The 18194-nt window shown below is 41.4% G+C and overlaps 1 protein-coding gene across 2 annotated transcripts in view; it reads right to left on the minus strand.

Moving 5' to 3' along the window:
• LOC122787459 (glutathione S-transferase theta-1-like) overlaps nucleotides 1-17785 on the minus strand; it is a 217336-nt gene extending 199551 nt beyond the window's left edge. Inside the window, exon 1 of one of the 2 annotated variants that reach the window (XM_044054190.1) lies at nucleotides 17578-17785. In XM_044054190.1, coding sequence (XP_043910125.1) covers nucleotides 17578-17689 — 112 coding nt within the window. In that variant the 5' untranslated portion in view covers nucleotides 17690-17785. The remainder of the gene's footprint in view (nucleotides 1-17577) is intronic. The other variant, XM_044054191.1, reaches the window with a different exon arrangement.
• Between the last annotated feature and the right edge of the window lie 409 nt (nucleotides 17786-18194).

Raw genomic sequence — 18194 nt, forward strand, 5'->3', positions numbered from 1 at the left:
GAATGGGAACCTGTGTGGGTGTTCAGTCTTGCTGTAGTGCTGTCTTTATCATGTGTGGGTGTCTGTACTGTGTGCAAGAGTCTGTGTAGCTGTCTGCCTTGTGTGCCTCTGTCCTGTGTGAGGGAGTCTGTGAGTGTCTGTTCAGCCTTGCTGTATTTTTTGCCTTTGTCTTGTGTGTCTGTGCTGTGTGTGGGAGTCAGTGTGGGTGCCTTTGTGTACCTCTGTGGGACTGGCTACATTGATGCGGTAGAGGCTTGTCGTGATGTTTTTGCCAGGCTGTACAGTGGTGATTCATCACTGGGACAAAGCAGAAATTCCCTAAAACTCCTAGAGTAGAATAAGTTATTTCTTACATTTATTTAATTGAATTGCACCTTTTAACACTTATAATTACACTTATAATTATGCTAAACAGCTAATCTACTAGATTTTTCACCGTTATAAAGCTTTTTACTGTTTCACTGCATTTGTGTACTGTTTTTTACTATTTTAACTGTATTTTTCACGTCAGGTAGCATAGTCTGGATAGTCCGTTATCCAGGTCTGGTTGTTTGTTGAGTTTCCTGTGTTTCTGGCAGCCATCTTCTGCTGATAGAGAACACAGAGCACTGTGTGTAAGGTATTAAGTGGAAATTTTCCCCATTTGTTAAACTGTTTGTTTGTTCTGATTTCTTGCCAAGGAGTGTATCATATAACTGATCTGTTTGCAGTTAAAAGCATTCTCTAGAGTCTCCTTGCTCCTTTATCTGTTTAAAACTTTCATTTAGTGGCTGTTTTTCTGCTGTGATAAACATTTCTACTAGCTACTGTAGCTACTAGCTATAATAGTGTTCATTACTGTACTTGCATTTTTACAAGTACTAAACTATGAACTGCTTTTTCATACTGAGAGTTGTATTTTCTGTTTCTGAGTGCTCTATCTGTGCATTTATTGTGAGGCTCCTGTGTTCTAGTCAGGTAGCATAGTTTGGATAGTCTGTTATCCAGGCCTGGTTGTTTTGTTGTAAACTTTCCTGTGTTTCTGGCAGCCATCTTCTGCTGATAGTGTCTTGTCTTCTCTGTTATTGAGAATAACAGGGTTGCCTGACCTTCTCCAGCACGAGTGATTGGTTGAAAGAGCAGGGCTAGCAGGACTTAATTCAAGCTTCTAGATTCTTCCACCCTTTCTGGTATTTAAATCCTTTGTCTGCAGGGGGCTGTGCTTGTTTTTGCCAGGCTGTAGAGTCCTGACTCATCACTGGGACAAAGCAGAAATTCCCTAAGACTCCTAGAACAGGATAAGCTATTTCTTACATTTATTTCATTGAACTGCACTTTTTAATGCTTATAATTATGCTAAACAGCTAATATACTAGCTTTTGCACTGTTACAAAGCTTTTTTACTGTTTCACTGCATCTGTGTACTGTTTTATACTGTTTTAACTGTATTTTTCATTGTCAGGTAGGATAGTCTGTTATCCAGGCCTGGTTGTTTTATTTGTTGAGTTTCCAGTGTTTCTGGCAGCCATAGTCTGCTGATAGAACACAAAGCATTGTGTGTAAGGTATTAAGTGGAAATTTTCTCCATTTGTTAAACTGCTTGTTTGTTCTGATTTCATGCAAAGGAGTGCATCAGATGACTGATTTGTTTGCAGTTTAAAGCATTCTCTAAAGTATCCTTGCTCCTTTGTCTGTTTAAAACTTTCATTTAGTGTCTGTTTTTCTGCTGTGATAAACATTTCTACTAGCTACTGTAGCTATTAGCTGTAATAGTGTTCATTACTATAATTGCATTTTTACAGAATTACTAAACTGTAAACTGCTTCTTCATACTGAGAGTTGTATTTTCTATTGGTGTCTTGCTCCTATACTTGGTGGCTTTGCAGTTGCCCGTCCATACTGTATATTTGATCTGGGACACTCCTCCCTATCTAGTGGCATTAGCTCATTCTACCTAATACAGAGAGAACATTTGAGAAGGTAAACCCATTTATGTTATTAACCAGTTATCTTCTGTTCCTCCTTTCTCCCTTTCCACTTTACAAAAAAAAAATTCTAAGCTTGTTTCCTCCCTTTCCTGTAACTAGTCTAGTCCAGATACAGATTTACATTATCCGGGACTGTTTGTAAGCTTCTGAGCCCCCCCCCAAGCCTTTCTGTGTTGGAGGGACGCCTTCTAGTTTATCAATGGGAGTGGTAAGTACTAGGTAGCCTATCTTTCAGAAGAGAAGTGGTTTCTGGCCTAGAAATTCTAGTTTATTGGTTATTTTGGCAGTTTTTCCATATCTTTCAACTTTCTGGTTTAAAAGCCGATGTTTGCACTTGTTTCCCGCCTTTCCTGTAACTAGTCTAGTCCAGATACAGATTTTCTGTATCCAGGACTGTTTGTAAGCTTCTGAGCGGTGCCAAGGTATACTCTTCAAATTTTTTTCCCTTAGATTTGCTAGTTCTCTCTACTCCTGCATTTTTACTAGCTTATTAGTCTAGCACTTTACCAGACTTCTTGTAGCAATTATTGTAGCACACAAAGTGCTACCAGCACTAAACGTTACAAGGAAACAGCTCCAGTACTTATTAATGCCCACCTCTCCAGACATGTCTAAAGGTCAGTTCCCTTTGCTTTCTCCTATTAACCTGGTAAACTTGGGCATCCTGAGGCAATGTAGTAACTGCCTCATGTACACTGGCAACCCTCTCCTCTTACCTCCCAACACCCAGACATGCGAAAGATGCATTTATATATCCAAATTAGAAGCCACACACTCTCTAGCCAAGACTGGAATAGCTGGTCAAGAGGAGAAGGTCAGCACTTGCACCACACCACATGGAACACATAGCCCTCCAGAACACACACCAGCACTGCCTTCAAATTAAAACACAAACCACATACCCACTTTCGCGGAGGCTCTCAATAAAAATCTACCCAAACAGCAGAGACCTCCACGGCAGAAACGCACTTGACCACCACAACACTAATCACAAGACACAACTCTCCTAAACAGTGTGCCACTAAACCAAAGCCCCCAAGGCAAAACAGCATGCCCAACACACTAGTCATAGATGACTCGGTAGAGAGGCACACTGATGTCCTACTCACTAGGTTGAATAAGGAGAAAGTAACAGTCAGCTGCCTGTCAGGTCCCAGGATTCACAACATAACGCACACACTCAGGTCCCTCAACAACAGGTACAAATATGACTGTCACTGTACATGTGGGTGGGAATGACCTGAGACGTACCTCCCTGGACTACTTGAAAAGAGACATGGAGGAGTTCTCGGATTATGTAACCCAGACGGGTATGACCCTAGCCCTGAGCAGCATCCTACTATCACCCAGAACGATATCACAGAACAAGCAGAAAATGATTGATAACAACTGGCTAAGTTTCTTGTGGGTTCCAGTATCGGTCTGCCTGGGATGACGTGACTGACAGATCTCAATGCTTTGCCAGAAATGGTCTGCATCTGTCACCCCTGGGCTTCCGGATACTGGCCAAGGATCTTGCCACCCCTATAGTGCCTTTTTTAGATGGTGTCCCAAAGACCAAATTACCACCGTAACAGCTACAAACAAATGCAATCTGAGGGTCATGCTGCTCAACGCTAGAAGTCTAACTCTCAAAATACACTCACTCGAAGCTCTCCTCAAAATGGAGAACATTGACATTTGTGCTGTAACAGAGACCTGGTTTAAAGCAGCAGAATGCACCCCTACACTACCAAGCTGTAATTCATTCCACAACTTTCTTCCTCAGAACTTTGACCGAAGCCTCAAAGGTGGCAGTCTTTCCATATTCATAAAGGATATGCACACCTCCAGACTAGTAGCCCAACATAATGCCTCAGAGATACTTCAGGTGCAGCTAACATTGGGTAAGACAGCGACTAAGGTCGTAGCCTGCTACAGGTCCCCAACCATGTCCCAAGACTCACATTCCACATTCTTAAGCACCCGGGAGAATATTAGGGTCCAACCTAACACTCTCATACTGGGCGACTTCAACTACCCCTCCATTAACTGGGAAAACTACTCATGTACCAATACACTTGCCCAACGTTTCCTGGAATTCATTAATTCCAAAGCCCTGGACCAGCTCATTCTTACCCCTACTAGAGGTAGCAACATCCTTGACCTGGTCATTACTAACATGGGTGACCATTGCTCTACAGCAATAGTCAACTCCTTCCTGGTTAGATCTGACCACAAACTAAACACCTTGGAAATACGCATCCCTCCCACCACCCACACCCCCCACAAAGGTAACCACCATGAAAAACTTCTCCAAAGCTAACTTTGGGCTCCTAAAAACAGAGATGGCTAACTTCATGGCACCCATGCAAATGGAGAATATTTGCATGACAGCTGAATCATACACACTGTACGAACATGTACACAAATGCATGGATCTCGCCATACCCAATAGAACTAAGACACTCTCCTCCAAAATAAAGGAAGCCAATCTGGTAGTCCACTGCCATAAACAAACTCTACAACAGAAGGATGAAACTGATGCGGAATAAGGTGAAGTCCCAAGACTGGAAAAACACCCTTATCAGCCTCAACAAATCCTCTAAAGCTAGCCATGAAAGCAGGATTGCAGCAGATAGTAAAGACAACCACAAGGCCCTATATAGTTATGTAAAGAATCTCCATGTCAATAGCCAGATTTGCTCGGAGCTACTGCACAATGACACCTCCTATACCGAGCCAACTGATATTGCCAATATACTGGCCGACAGATTCAGTGCCAACTTTACCCCTCTCTCCCCCACCAAAGGACCAATCACAATACCAGTAGATTGCCAGGCATCCAATATTACTGCTGCACAGATTAAAACAGCACTGTCCAAGGCCAAGACTACAGCTTCTATGGGACTTGACAATATCCCTGGCTGTGTTCTACATGAACTACAGAGTGAACTAGCACCTCACCTGTGTGCCCTGTTCAACCACAGCCTCATCTCAGGCTATGTCTCTACCGAATGGTGCATTGCTATAGTCATCCCTCTCCACAAAGGAGGAGCGATTACAGACTACAGACCCTGGGAACTATCGCCCCATTAGCCTGATGAGTCTGATATGCAAAGCTATAGAACACATCATCATGGACCTAATAAACAAGGATATAAAGAATCTCCAAATTCAGGATCCCACACAGTTTGGTTTTGTGAATTGCAGATCATGCCTGCTCAACATGATCAACTTCTTTGAGTCAGTCACTAGAGCTGTGGATGAAGGCAAGGTGGTTCATACAGTCTACCTTGATCTGGCCAAGGCCTTTGATACCATTCCCCACTCAGGAATCATAGAAAAACTCACTGAGCTAGGCATCAACCTGTATATCACTAGGTGGGTTGCAAACTGAGTCACAGCTACTTTCACACTGTGGGTTCTGACTCCAAGTCAGACTGCCGACCAGTCACAAGTGGAGAAAGGCCTCACTGAGACCAATGACTGGTGTCAGAACCATGGCCTTAAACTCAATGCCAAAAAATGTGTCATCATCTCATTTGGGAAAAACCCGGTTCCCATGAATTACCACATCGATGGTAGTCCAATGAACACAGAAGGCATTATAAGAGATCTAGGAACACAGGTTGACAGCAACCTCTCTTTTGACCACCACATTGCCACTGTGGTCAGAAAGTCCTTCTATGTGGCACATCTCATTACTAAGGGTTTTGCATCGAGAAAGAAAGAAAGAAAGGTCATTGTCTCCCTCTACTCTTTCCTCATTAGGCCAATCAGAGTACAATGCCCCATTTGACATACACCTCACTAGACACCTTCAACAACTGTAGAGGCCACAAAAGTACCTCACTAAGAGGATCCTAGGCCTTAAACACATGTCCTATATGGAAAGACTAAAAAAACTACAACTATTCGCTATCTCATATCGCCTACTTACAGGCAATCTGTGCTTGATTACAAAGCCATGTCTGACCCAGCTCTGTTATAAATGCTATATCTAAAGAAACCCCAATCCCTCAGCACCACATGGTCCAGAGACCTCTACCTCAGTACCACAATCAACAGAACATGCTGGAGGGACAGGTTCATAACCCAGAGACTGCCCATGCTATGGAACAGACTTCCCATACATGTCAAACAGAGCACCTCACTAGCCCACCTCAACAGAAATCTCGATGAGTGGATGGGAAATAGAAAATTCACCCCAGGGATCACTCCAGTGGCTCTACTCGACAGAGGCACTGGAAACTAAGGTCTGGTTGCACAATGTTGAGGTAATCCTATGGGCTAGGCTTGTAAAGGCTCCAGGGCCATTAGCCTAGTACACACCTATGAACATTGCTATTATACAATGACTGGCCATTAATGTTCAAAACAGAGCATGCCGATTGGCCAGCCCAACCATTGTGCCCATTGTAAATCTAAGAATACAGCAAAAAAAAAAAAAGGTCCGGTCGCCTGGACGTTTTCCCATTGGTATAGCTCGTAATTGTTTTTACTTTTCTTTCTTTTTTTTAACCATAAAAGAAAATAGAAGGCCTTAAATGAACGAGGAAGACAGTGCAGACGAAAACAAGAGGATAATCAGATACGTTCTGCAAAACACCTGACTATCCTTTTATTTTGTCTGCCCTGGTTCTTCCGAATGTAAAAAGTGTCCCAGTTTCTTTTTAATAATAATAAAAAAAAAACGCATGCACAGTACATCACAAAAAGCCCCAGGGATACCAGAAAAACACAGAAGGGTACCACAGAGGCATTATACAAGGACATTTTTTTTTTAATTAATGTCATTGTATAATAACAATAACTCATGGCTGGGTGTGGGTAATGCTGGATTTACCCACGGTTGGCTTTGTTTGGTCACTCGGGCTTCACCCTCATGACCAGACCAAACCACACCAACCGTAGGTAAATCCAGCATTACCCACACCTAGCAGTGGGTTATTGCTTAACTAAATGCCAGTCAGTCATAGATATCAACCTCTTGGCACAAGAAATCTGGACAAAGCCAAAGAATGCAGGGACAGCCCCAAAAACTCAGGACAATTTTTAAATATTGCTCTTATAATCTTAAAAAGTGCTAGAATAAAAGGTCTTGTGTTACCATGCATTTTCTGAAGGATATGAAGTCTGAAAAATGCCTGTCATTATTTAGTGAATTCAACCCTCACTGATTTGCCACAAAAATTCAGAAAACTACAAATTTTGAGGAACATGAATGAGTCAAATCTGGACATTTTGTGAAAATCTGGCAGTTGAGGAATATGCAGTCAGTGTAGGCACCTCCTGAGTGGCTTCCCTGCTGTGGTACAGGGGATTGTCATAATGTAACATTGGTACTAAATGCTGGTTAGTCTGTGTACATTGGCACACCAATTATCTGAATGTAGTAACACTATAGTGATCGTTAAGTGGTGCTGGATGAGCTTGACAGGGAAGGGTGTGTAATGGCGATGGGGTCACACTTTACATTCTCCCAGGTAGGGCCCCCTCACACAGTTGCTAAGGGCCCCCATAATGTTAGTACCAGCCCTGTATATATGTAAGTGTAAGGTTCCCCTTCACAAGATCGAATGAATGGAAGCTCGAAATGCATAAGCTTGAGACCAGAATCTCGAACTTCCACTCACTCGAAATTGTGAATGGGACATAAATGTAGATGTTTGAGTGCTAATACAGCTGCAGTCATGACAGATGGGTTCTCTCCTGCCACCCTGCAAGACTGCAGTGGCAAAGCCAGCCTATATATGGAGTATGGTGGTGGGAAGGTGCTTGGAGTCTAAAATATCTTTGGTAGGAACTCCTCTAAGAAGGCTGCAAGGCAGCCCGCTGCCTTTGTGTGAGGAGAGTGAGAGATGTGGGTACAGTTTGCCATGAAAAGAAATAGCAAAGCGTATATGCAATGCTATCCATTTTGAGATTGTCTGTTTCCAGTCTGGAGCAATGAGAATCATCTTTGGTCTGTCTGCTCTGGTTTTTTCAAAAGAACTTTGGGGCTGGGCAGCAGAGAGAAAGAGTGGGAGGCATAAATGTTGCCCTGAATGCACCGATCTGTCATGTATGTCCTCCAGGCAGTAGTCTGAGGCTGTTGTGGATGTATTACTTGCTTGAGCTTGAGGAGTTTGAAGGAGAAGACCTGTTTTTTCTTTTTGCTTCAGGCCACCACAGAAATTCCTTTTGAAGACATTAGTGGTATTCATATGCAGCTTTGCACATGGGATTAGTAAGATGCAAGATGCCATGAATACCAGAGCCTGCAGATTTTTCCTTGTCAGCCTGGTGCATTTTTGTTGACTGTGTATCCCAGAGAATTCAACACACATTTATTACATAAGCCAGATGTTTCAGAAGAATGTGATTGCCGTCCGCTTTGGGTCAGGTAGTCATCAAATAAAGGGCAATGCAGAGAATTGATAAATGGTTGAACCTGCAAGAAATCTGAGGTATCTTCTGCAATTTTGTGTCTCGATTGGGACATGCACGTATGCCTCTTGTCCAATGTTACCAACCAGCCAAGACCTGCCCAGCATGGGAAGAAGCTGCTGTAGAGTGAGCATCTTGAATTTTGCATACGTAGAGAAGTGTTGGGGAGGATAGATAGGTCAAAATCTCCAATCCCAATCTTTTCCTTTGTTGGGTCTCAGGAATGGAATAAAAACTTTGACCTTGTTCGTGCATGCGTAGGTACCCAATAGCTTTGCTATATGTTCAGGAGATCTGTAATTTGTCTTTGTTTCTCTGCCCCTTTCATTGTGTGGCAGGCTCAGTATGCCTCTCATTTTGGAAGGGAAAAGGGTGGAAAATGCCTGTTCGTAATGTCCAGGATCCTGTCATTTGTCCACTGTGACACATGCCAATGAAAATAATGCCAGTTTCTCTTCCTAGGGTGCTGCCACTTGAGGCAAAGGGAACATCAAAACCACATTGTAAGGTATGTTTTTACACTTGTTCTGCACCATGCATCAAATCCTGCAACTCCTTGAAGTCTGGTGTTCAGTCAGGTTGTGACATTTCAATTGTGATAACAGAAACTGCACTTTAGCATATGGAACTAACTGACGACAGCCCTCATGGTTAAAGGATCTGGAATCTCTCTCGGGAAGTTAATGGTTTTAGCAGTGAGGCCTTAATTCCTTGTGGCCCTGTGAGAGAGATGGGGTTTCTGGAGCAGCAGCATGGCTTTGTATAAAGGGTGTGGCGAGTCAGGGGAACCATTAGGCCCAGGCTTGACTGGGGCTGGACAGTACACATCATCTAGTATGTCCAAGACAGGAGGTATAGCAGAGAGGGCCTGTGCTGAGGTAGTAGAATTCCCTAAGCCTTTTCTTGCCTGAATCTGGAAATCTTGGCCTTCTGGCAAGTGTTCTCTTAAGGTGCAGGCACAGTTTCCAAATGAATAATCCTCCCTCTGGGATCCTCTAGAGACTCCTCATCAGAATCTTCAAAAATCTGTTATGACTGCAGCTGTATGCACAATGAACATGTTTAGGGTTAGAAAAAAAAGGGTTCAATTACCTTTTTGCTGGGGGCTAGGTCCCCCTGCACCTGTCATCTAAGAGCTGCGTGACCGCACTATAGCGGAGGACTGGGAAATCTTTCATTTTGCGCTTATGCATATAGTGCGGAACTGGAGATTTCTCTTTTCTTCACTGTAGTGCGATCTTGGAGTAGGAATATTTAAGTAGGGGGTGATGGGGGTGCAGGGGCAAAGCCCCCCTGCAAAAACATTAGAAAGGTTTTTTTTTTTTTTTTTTTTTTCATTTCCCCTTCACATTTTCGGGTTTCTGTAAACTCAAGATTCTGGCTTCGGGGTTATAAATTTTGAGTTTATAGGAATTTGAGCTTGTGAAAGGAAACCATGTGTATATATTCATATGTACACACGTTGTATATTAATTTTATTTTATTTACTGAGACGTACATTATAAAGGAAGGGTGTGAAGTTCATGGGGGGATGCAATGTCACTTGAGTTAGTGTTTTTACAGTGAGTTAACCAGATGAGAAGTTGTGAGTGTTAGATTTATTTTTGTATCCAGTCCCCTTCTCCCATCATCTACCAAACCATTTTACCCATTCCTATTCATTCCCCCTAGGGGTGAGAGTCATGCATAATGGTAGTAGTGAGCCCATGTGCACAGGGGATTGGGGCTTTCCTTAAACCTGTCACTCATACCCCTGCATGCACAGTGACAACTCCCAGATTAGGAGTAGACACTAGCTTCTGTAAGTCAGCTAAGCCACCAGATAGCAAAACCGTATTTAAGCAATCACCTTCACTGGCTCTGATATCTCCAAAAAGAAACTTAACTGAACACATTCCCTGGCATGTGCACCTGTCATGCCACCCTGTGAAAAGTGAATGGATTCAGCCCTTCACCAATTTATGCATGTATTTATTTATTAGAGTTGATTAATGAGATAGTCTGAATGGGCATAATATGTCTTTTGTGTGGACACATGGAGAGGAAAAGCTCTAAAAGAACAGCAGTAATTTCAATAAAAGCAACATAACGTTGAAATGACAATTATAAACATAAAGCAATTACAACAGTGCAGAACAGATGACATCTAACAGTAGGGAAGAGTATCCATTATGCAACTATTAGAGTAGAATCGGTGTGTATAATACACACATTGGTAGAAAAAAAGCATTAGAAATGAGTAGAAGAATACACTGTATTGTTGCTGTGGTTGTGTAATGTTTACCAATTCCTTAATATTAAACTAACTGAAGGATATATTACACATTGCTACTGGGTCTTCTTCTTCTTTTAACTGCTCCCATTAGGGGTCGCCACAGCATTTCTTCCTGTCCTCTGCATCTTGCTCTCTCACACCAACCACCTGCATGTCCTCTCTCACCACATCCATAAACCTTATCTTAGGCCTTCCTCTTTTCCTGTTACCTGGCAGCTTCATCCTTAGCATCTTTTTCCCAATATACTCTGCATTGCTACTGGGTAAAAAATAGTAATTTGTTTTCAGAGGTAGTGTGTTCTTGATGCCTGCATCTAGGGGTTCAGCAACTTGTTTGGATAAATCAGGAGACTGAGGATGGAGAGAACAGCTAGTACTAAAGAATAAAAGTGGGGGGCCTCTCTGTCTAGGTTCGATCCCAAAGGTATTTCACAGTTGGAAGGTATTAAGAATAATAAGTACGGTGTGGTTATCAGCAGGCAGCACAGATTCAGGAGTAGAGGAGAGCGTTAGGAGAGATACTCAGAATAGGAATCATCAATATTATAGATTACTTGGTGGACATTAACCTTATGAGGCACAGAAGCACAGCAAGGCACTTGAAAAGATGTCACTGCATTTCCGTTTTAGAGCATTGCAGGTTCCTAATTTTCCTTAATGAAGCTGGGATAGAATTCCGCCGTTTAAAGATGCAGTTAGAATACAAAGAGTCTCCTGCGGCATTCTTGGATTTGGTTATGGCAAGTAGGTGCTCATCTGTGAAATGTTAATCTTTGGCTTAGGGAGTAACAGTAGACGAGATTATGCAGACATGCACATTGTTCAGGTCTCTTGAATATTTTACTGTTTATTAGTAATTTTAAGTATGGAAGTGTGTGGGAGCAGTCTATCCCATTTAATACTTTGTGAGCCAAGCATTCATTCTTCCTTCTTCCACACTCAGCTCCTCCACTTCCATAATCATCGGTCATTCCCTAGATTTCTAGATTGTAGTTAGGGATTTGTCCCTTTATGTTACACTGCTAATGCTCTGTTTGTATAAATCTGTTAGCTAAACTTGTATACCCTAATGCACATCCTGCAAATATCAGCAATCAAAATCAGTGTATGTTACTTAAATACAAAACAGCAGGATTCCTACTTTAGTGTGACCACTGCCATGAAGCACTTTAAACTGGATTAAAGCAAAGACAAAAAGGACCCCATGCAACATCAAAATTGCTACAGTACTAGTTCTAGCAACATAAGAATTATATTTAATAGGAGGTAAGACTGTTCTGCTGGTAGCCTATTAGCAAGTGTCTGCGCAGGGTTAAGGAACCAGTCCAGCCAGCATTCAGACAGGTAACAGTACTCCAAAAATGTAACACCAAATATGTACTGCTTCCGCACTAAAGATGTGAACTAGTATCACAAGAAGGATGAGTAGTTATCTCGACAAAATGTCACACCGACTGATTAAACAATGAGGATCTTCTCCAGGTAGGGGGAGTCTAGAACCCAGATACAGTAAATGAATTAGCACCATTAGCATGAAAAGTATTCTGATAAAATGCCTCATGGAGTGAGCAAATAAAGAGGGTCTCACTCGTGTAGGGGGTTGGGACCCAAACAAAGTAAAGGACTGAAATGACAGAACGGTTCACAATATCCTTCCTCCCATCCTTCAAAACCATTCTGAAAGACTGCCTAGGCAACACCTGGCTCTGTCCTTGCTCATCACCAGGATAAACTATATCCTTAAATGTGAACAAATACCTATTCATACCATATATTTCTTTACTCTCCCTTCTTCACTCACGTCCTTACTTCTATTAATTTTTCCCTCTTGGCTTTCTCTTTAAATATACAATAGGCCTGCTTTTCTCTCACCTTGTACTGCAATTCCTGTTTGTATTATACTAACTTACCTTTAATTTCTTTATAGACTGGCTACAATTTCTCTAACTATTAAATCATCATCATATAACTTGAATCTATTCTTAACCAATATTTTCATATCATGTCTAATTTGCTATAATTTAAACTGTAGTTGATTTTGCAACAACAACAACAACATTAAAGACTGTAAAATGTATTGTTCTTAAAATGTTTTGTAATACTTTGGAGCTTTTCTCCATGGGCCTCTGCTGAAAATGGGCTCCTAACCAGTCGGACTTTCCTGGTAATCAAATGTTAATAAATTAAGTAAAACAGGAAAGGTAATATTTTAGACAAACTAGATTGAGCAAGCAATAAGGATCATATCCAAGTATGGTGGGGTGGGTTTTGAAACAGGACAATCCTTCACTATTGTCAAGTAGCGACCCTGCTTGCAAAGAATCTAAATATTTAGTTAGACTGGAGGTGGGTCTCTTTCTACCACGAACAGTGGTTAAACAGAATTTCTCCACTACACCCACATGTGCTGAGGTGGTCAAAAACAAACATCACAGCCCATAAGAAACATTACAACTATACTTACAATTACACCCTACACTATATCCACTTCAGAAAACAGCTACTAGTGCTACAAGTGGACACCCTTAATAACCACAAATCCTGCAACTACTCCTACTAAAATATCAGTTATGAGTGACTCTATAAATCAGACATGCAAAACTCAGCACTCGCTAGGCTGGACAAGGATGTAGTAAAAGTAAGCTCTCTGATGTCATGACTCACAATGTCATTAGGGCTCTTAGAACTTTCCACTGTCCTAAATATGACTATGGCCATGTGGTTGCCCGTGTGGGCAAGAGTAAGCGTGGGTGCACCAAGGGAGATGCAGAGACATGATCAAGCACTCTGTGCACACACCTTGGGTTAATAAGACCTTAGCCTTAAATAGCACTTTACAATCTCTGAAAATGATACCCAAATTCAAAAACAAGACAGCTGGTATTAACAACTGGCTGGTTAACTTGTGTCATTTTGGTAGATCCAGTATGTAAAAGCATAGGATGAGATGGCTGACAGTCCTACTTGCTTTGCAGTGGATGGTCTGCACCTCTCACCATTATGGTTTTCACATAGTTTCTGAAACATTCACTGCTTTGTAGTGGCTTTTCTAAGCAAGGTCTGACTTCCAGACATCCTAAATATAACAAATTCCAGTATAGCCAACATTAAGGCAGTGCTCAACAACAAAAAACTGAGGCCTTCCTGGCTTTCAAACATGATGGCATTTAGGTAATTACTGAAACATGGTCTTAATGTGCTGATAAACTCCAATTATACCATGATTTAATATCGATCAGGCATTCGGGTCTCTCCCAGAAGCTGTGGGGCAGATCCAGACTTATCTACAATTCCATTATCTCATATCGGATCCTACATGATGCTGACTTGGAACATCCTGAGGTTCTAGTGATATTCACAAAACCAACTCCCATGTAACCACTAACTAAGGGTCCCCTCACCATCTTCTACTGAAAAAGTAACAAAAGCAAGGCAATGGGTGCAAGATGGTAGAAGCCACAAGTGGCACCTCTGAATAGTCCCTGGTCATCCCCCGACATAAAAGCATTCTCTCTGTAAGCGTTGAAGAAGCGGATGCTTAAAGGATAAGCAGCATTACATTACAGTAACTGCAGCAAGCAGCAGTTATGTGTCCAGACAACACTGGTTTGCAAAGTTGTTTGACTTTACCAACGAGACATTATGTACTGTACATATCACCTGCTTTCTTTTTTTTTTTTTTATTCTCAACTTGAGTTCAGTATTTCAAAATCTCTTTTCTCCTTAACTTGGTGATGTAAGGACTAATAATAAATATGTTCAGAGAGTCCTTCATTTTGTAAATGCTAGTTTCCACACACACATCCTCTTTTCCCCTGTGGTGCAAAGCTCCTCAACATTGCCCCATACCAATATATTCACAGACTGTGCTCCTCGAAGCATATTTGCCCCCTTGGTAAAAGCCACCCATAATGCTATTATCTAAACTTATGTCAAAATCCTTTCCCTTTAATATTCCAGTTTCTGGTTATAACAGGAAAACACAGCATATGTTACTTGGTAATTCTTAGGGACTACAAGTAAATTACTCGTGAACTGTGGGAGGAGCTACAGACTAGTATTTTTATTTATAAACCTACCATTTTTTTCCTGAGAAAGCTGGCTTGAAGTGCCTCTGCCACAGAACAGATTGTTGTATGAGAAAATGTGACAAGCAGCTGTCAAACAAAAATCTCACTCAGAATCAGCCCTCCCCCTTACTTTTGTGTGCGTCTTCAACCATCACTGTTTTTTGTTAATTTTGGTTCTATGCTGTCTTTAAATTCTGTTATCTGACCAGAAAAAATACTACCTCTCACATGTCATTACAGTCTGTTTCAGCCTTACCCTCCATCAGCCTACTGGCACTAAGCCTTCAGATGCCGTGAGGCAAATGTCTCATGTTTGCTGACAACCTGCTTCTTCTAACACACAGTGATTCATCTATGAAATATGTGCTTATTCATACAAATTGGAAGCTAATCTCTTCATCCTATCCATGGACAGGAAACAACATCACGACATTACTCATACATGCTGAGATAGCAAAAATTATCCTTACCTACAGTAAGCCTCCAAGAATGCAAAACACCCTTCCACCTCGCTGGAACATCATAGCCAGAATACGAACACTGTACCCACACTAACAACTGCTGCTACTAGCAGTCACTTGTACTGCATGCCTGTTGCCGTAAGAACCCATAAGCCTGCAACATATACCAGCAGTGACTTAGTTGTTTCTGACTCCATTAAGATGCACAAACACAACACTCCATAAAATTAATTGTCGTGTTATAGCTAACTGTAGAACCCTATCCATGACCAGTTAGAAAAGTTAATAAATAAACCAAATATTCTGATGTCGTGTTATAGCTAACTGCAGAACCCTATCCATGACCAGTTAGAAAAGTTCATAAATAAACCAAATATTCTGATGAGTAATTTCAACAATCTACCCTTAACCTAACAAACGACCCCAAAAACAACTTCACTACAGGATTTCTGGACTTTGTACACGCTAATACATTTGACCAATCGGCTCCCCTGTGCATAGGACATGTCATTTTTTCCTAGATCACATCCTTACTACCATATCCCCCAGTTGTGCCTCCCTGCCCATTGCTGTGTTTTACAAGGAACAGGGTAAAAACAGGAGACAAAATTAAGGAAGTTGTGCAAAAGTCTGGACAGTCGAGAGGTATATAAAAGTTTCTACACTGGGTGGCTACAAATTTTTAACCCTCGATACAACCACCATTGAACCAGAAAATTACAGTTATCAATTACTTTCAGATTTTGTTTTATTTAAAGTTATGTGTTTCAGAAGATCCCCATGCTCTGGAACAGGCTCCCCATTCATGTGAAGCAGAGTCCATCCCTAACACTATTAAAGCATAACCTTGACAAATGTATGGGAAATCAGAAATTCATCCTGGGTCTGGCTCCCATGTCTCTGATAGAAGCAGACAGTAACTATGCCTGAGCTAGCACCCCCCTCCCCACATAACCTTTAGAAACTTCCTAGCTAACACACCCGCTCCTAATGACTGCCCATGGTACATAAGGGCAAAACTGGAATGTGTTGCATGGCTAGGCTTATAAAGGCCCTGATGGTAGTTAGCCTAGTATATACCTATAAAGAAATTTGATCAGCATTACTGTAATCCATGCCTAAAAGAGGGAAGAGTACACTCCAAAGCAATAAAACAGGGTATGTAAAAATAACCTTCATAAGGCCATTGGATAGCTCTGCCATGGTTATGGAATGGCAGCTGCGTTACTAAATTGCCTTTCTTGTCTTCTTCTCCAACAGGAGATTTTCACTAATACAGTACTTGGTCTGGTATCACCAGTGGGCTTCATAATCCGTGGAGGAGTCAGCTGTGGAAAGATCCAAGAATAAAAATGATGTACATTAAACAAAGATTGTTAGTTATGGCTCAGGAAGTAAGGGATATTAAACTGATTACTATTTTAATTCACCATCATGTTTCTAATACTTAAAATGTTGACTACACATCAGTTTAATGAAGCAAAAAATATGTTTCCAAAGCCTCACTCAACAAAGCATGCATTGAGGTTGGTACACCATAGCCCTCAATTAATCAGGGGCAAATCTCAGCAAAATCAGGCCAAATCCAGAAGAAAAAAAAAATCAGGGACACCTTACTTTTCTGTTATCATGGCAACAGTGTTAATGAGCGGCTTTGCAGTTTCTGTTATCAGCCCAACATTAACAGAATAACATATTGTGGATTAATATGCAATTGCTGAAGTAAAAGAAGTCTATAATTATTTTCAGTATTTATTAACAGTAATTCACAAGCTATTTTAAGAAAGTCACCAATATTAAGAGGGGTGGAGCTAAAATTTGAGCCAAAATCAGGGACTGTTAAAGGGCTGTACCCTTCACAGAACATTGTTGGACAACTTCTGAAACTCTTGAAGCCAAGTAAGTAAATAAAAATAATTTGGCATTGGAATTAGATATACGATCATCGACTTCTTAGAGCTTTCATCCTTCTTTCTACGAGCATGTCAAAAAACAACTTCTGGTATCTCTGCTCTCCACACTCCATCCACAGGGCCACAACTCTTGTATCAATTTTAAAAAGTTGATAGAAAAATAGAATTTAGAATTAACGTGTATTTTCTTAAGCAAAATAAGTATGTAAGTGTTTACTGACTGCAATTCACACACTTTTCTCAAATATTCCAATTTTAGGAGGCACAGGGAAAAACGGTGAGCCAAAACTAAGAGCAATTGAACGATATGCGATGAGCCTATGAAGTCCAATGCCTTGGGGTTATTTTTGACTTTACTGCTCACTGCTTTGTTAAAGAACGTAAACGTTTTTACGAGGGGCACAGCAAACATGGAGAAGTCAGGGACGACCCTGACAATGAGGTACATATAAATGCCAGAGACCCCCATCCCTAACCTACCTTTCATAAGTGCCACCACCTTGTACTCGAACGGGATTCTGTTTGCCTTGGCGAAGATGTAAACAACTCTGCAAGCAGGGGACAGCAGGTCCAAGTACAGCTCCAGCCCCATAGTTGAGAGTTAAGAAACTGACCCAAATGAGATAGGAGAACTAACTGCCCAGAACATTAAAACAACAAATAACTGTCAGCACAAGACGGAACCCAGCCCACTTCACATAAGCCACACCCAATCCCCGCCTCCCTGTTATTTCCCATTAGTGTCAGCCCTGCAAGCTATTAGCATGGCTAATTCAATCTGCTCCCCTGCAATCCCTAGCATTATGTTGCTAGCCTCTAGTGCTTACATTTGAGGTCCTTTGCCCCCCTCCTCCCTCACCTAGTGTACCTTTCAGCTTGCCCCTAGTTTGTGCGTGGTGCATTTTTAGCACACACGTCAGGGATGCAGCTTTAAACTTTGCGACGTAGGTTCAGATCTGCGTATTGCCTAAATAGTCCTTAGCATTTATTATTGTTATTATTATTATTTCCTTTTTACATCAGTTAACGTTTGTAAACTGATGGTAAACAACCGCCATCAAAATCAGCAGTGCTTGTTTTACTGAAGGGTTGCATAA

The sequence above is a fragment of the Protopterus annectens genome, chromosome 13.part0, assembly GCF_019279795.1.
Source record: "Protopterus annectens isolate FY-2018-M chromosome 13.part0, PAN1.0, whole genome shotgun sequence".
NCBI classification, from domain to species: Eukaryota; Metazoa; Chordata; order Ceratodontiformes; family Protopteridae; genus Protopterus; species Protopterus annectens.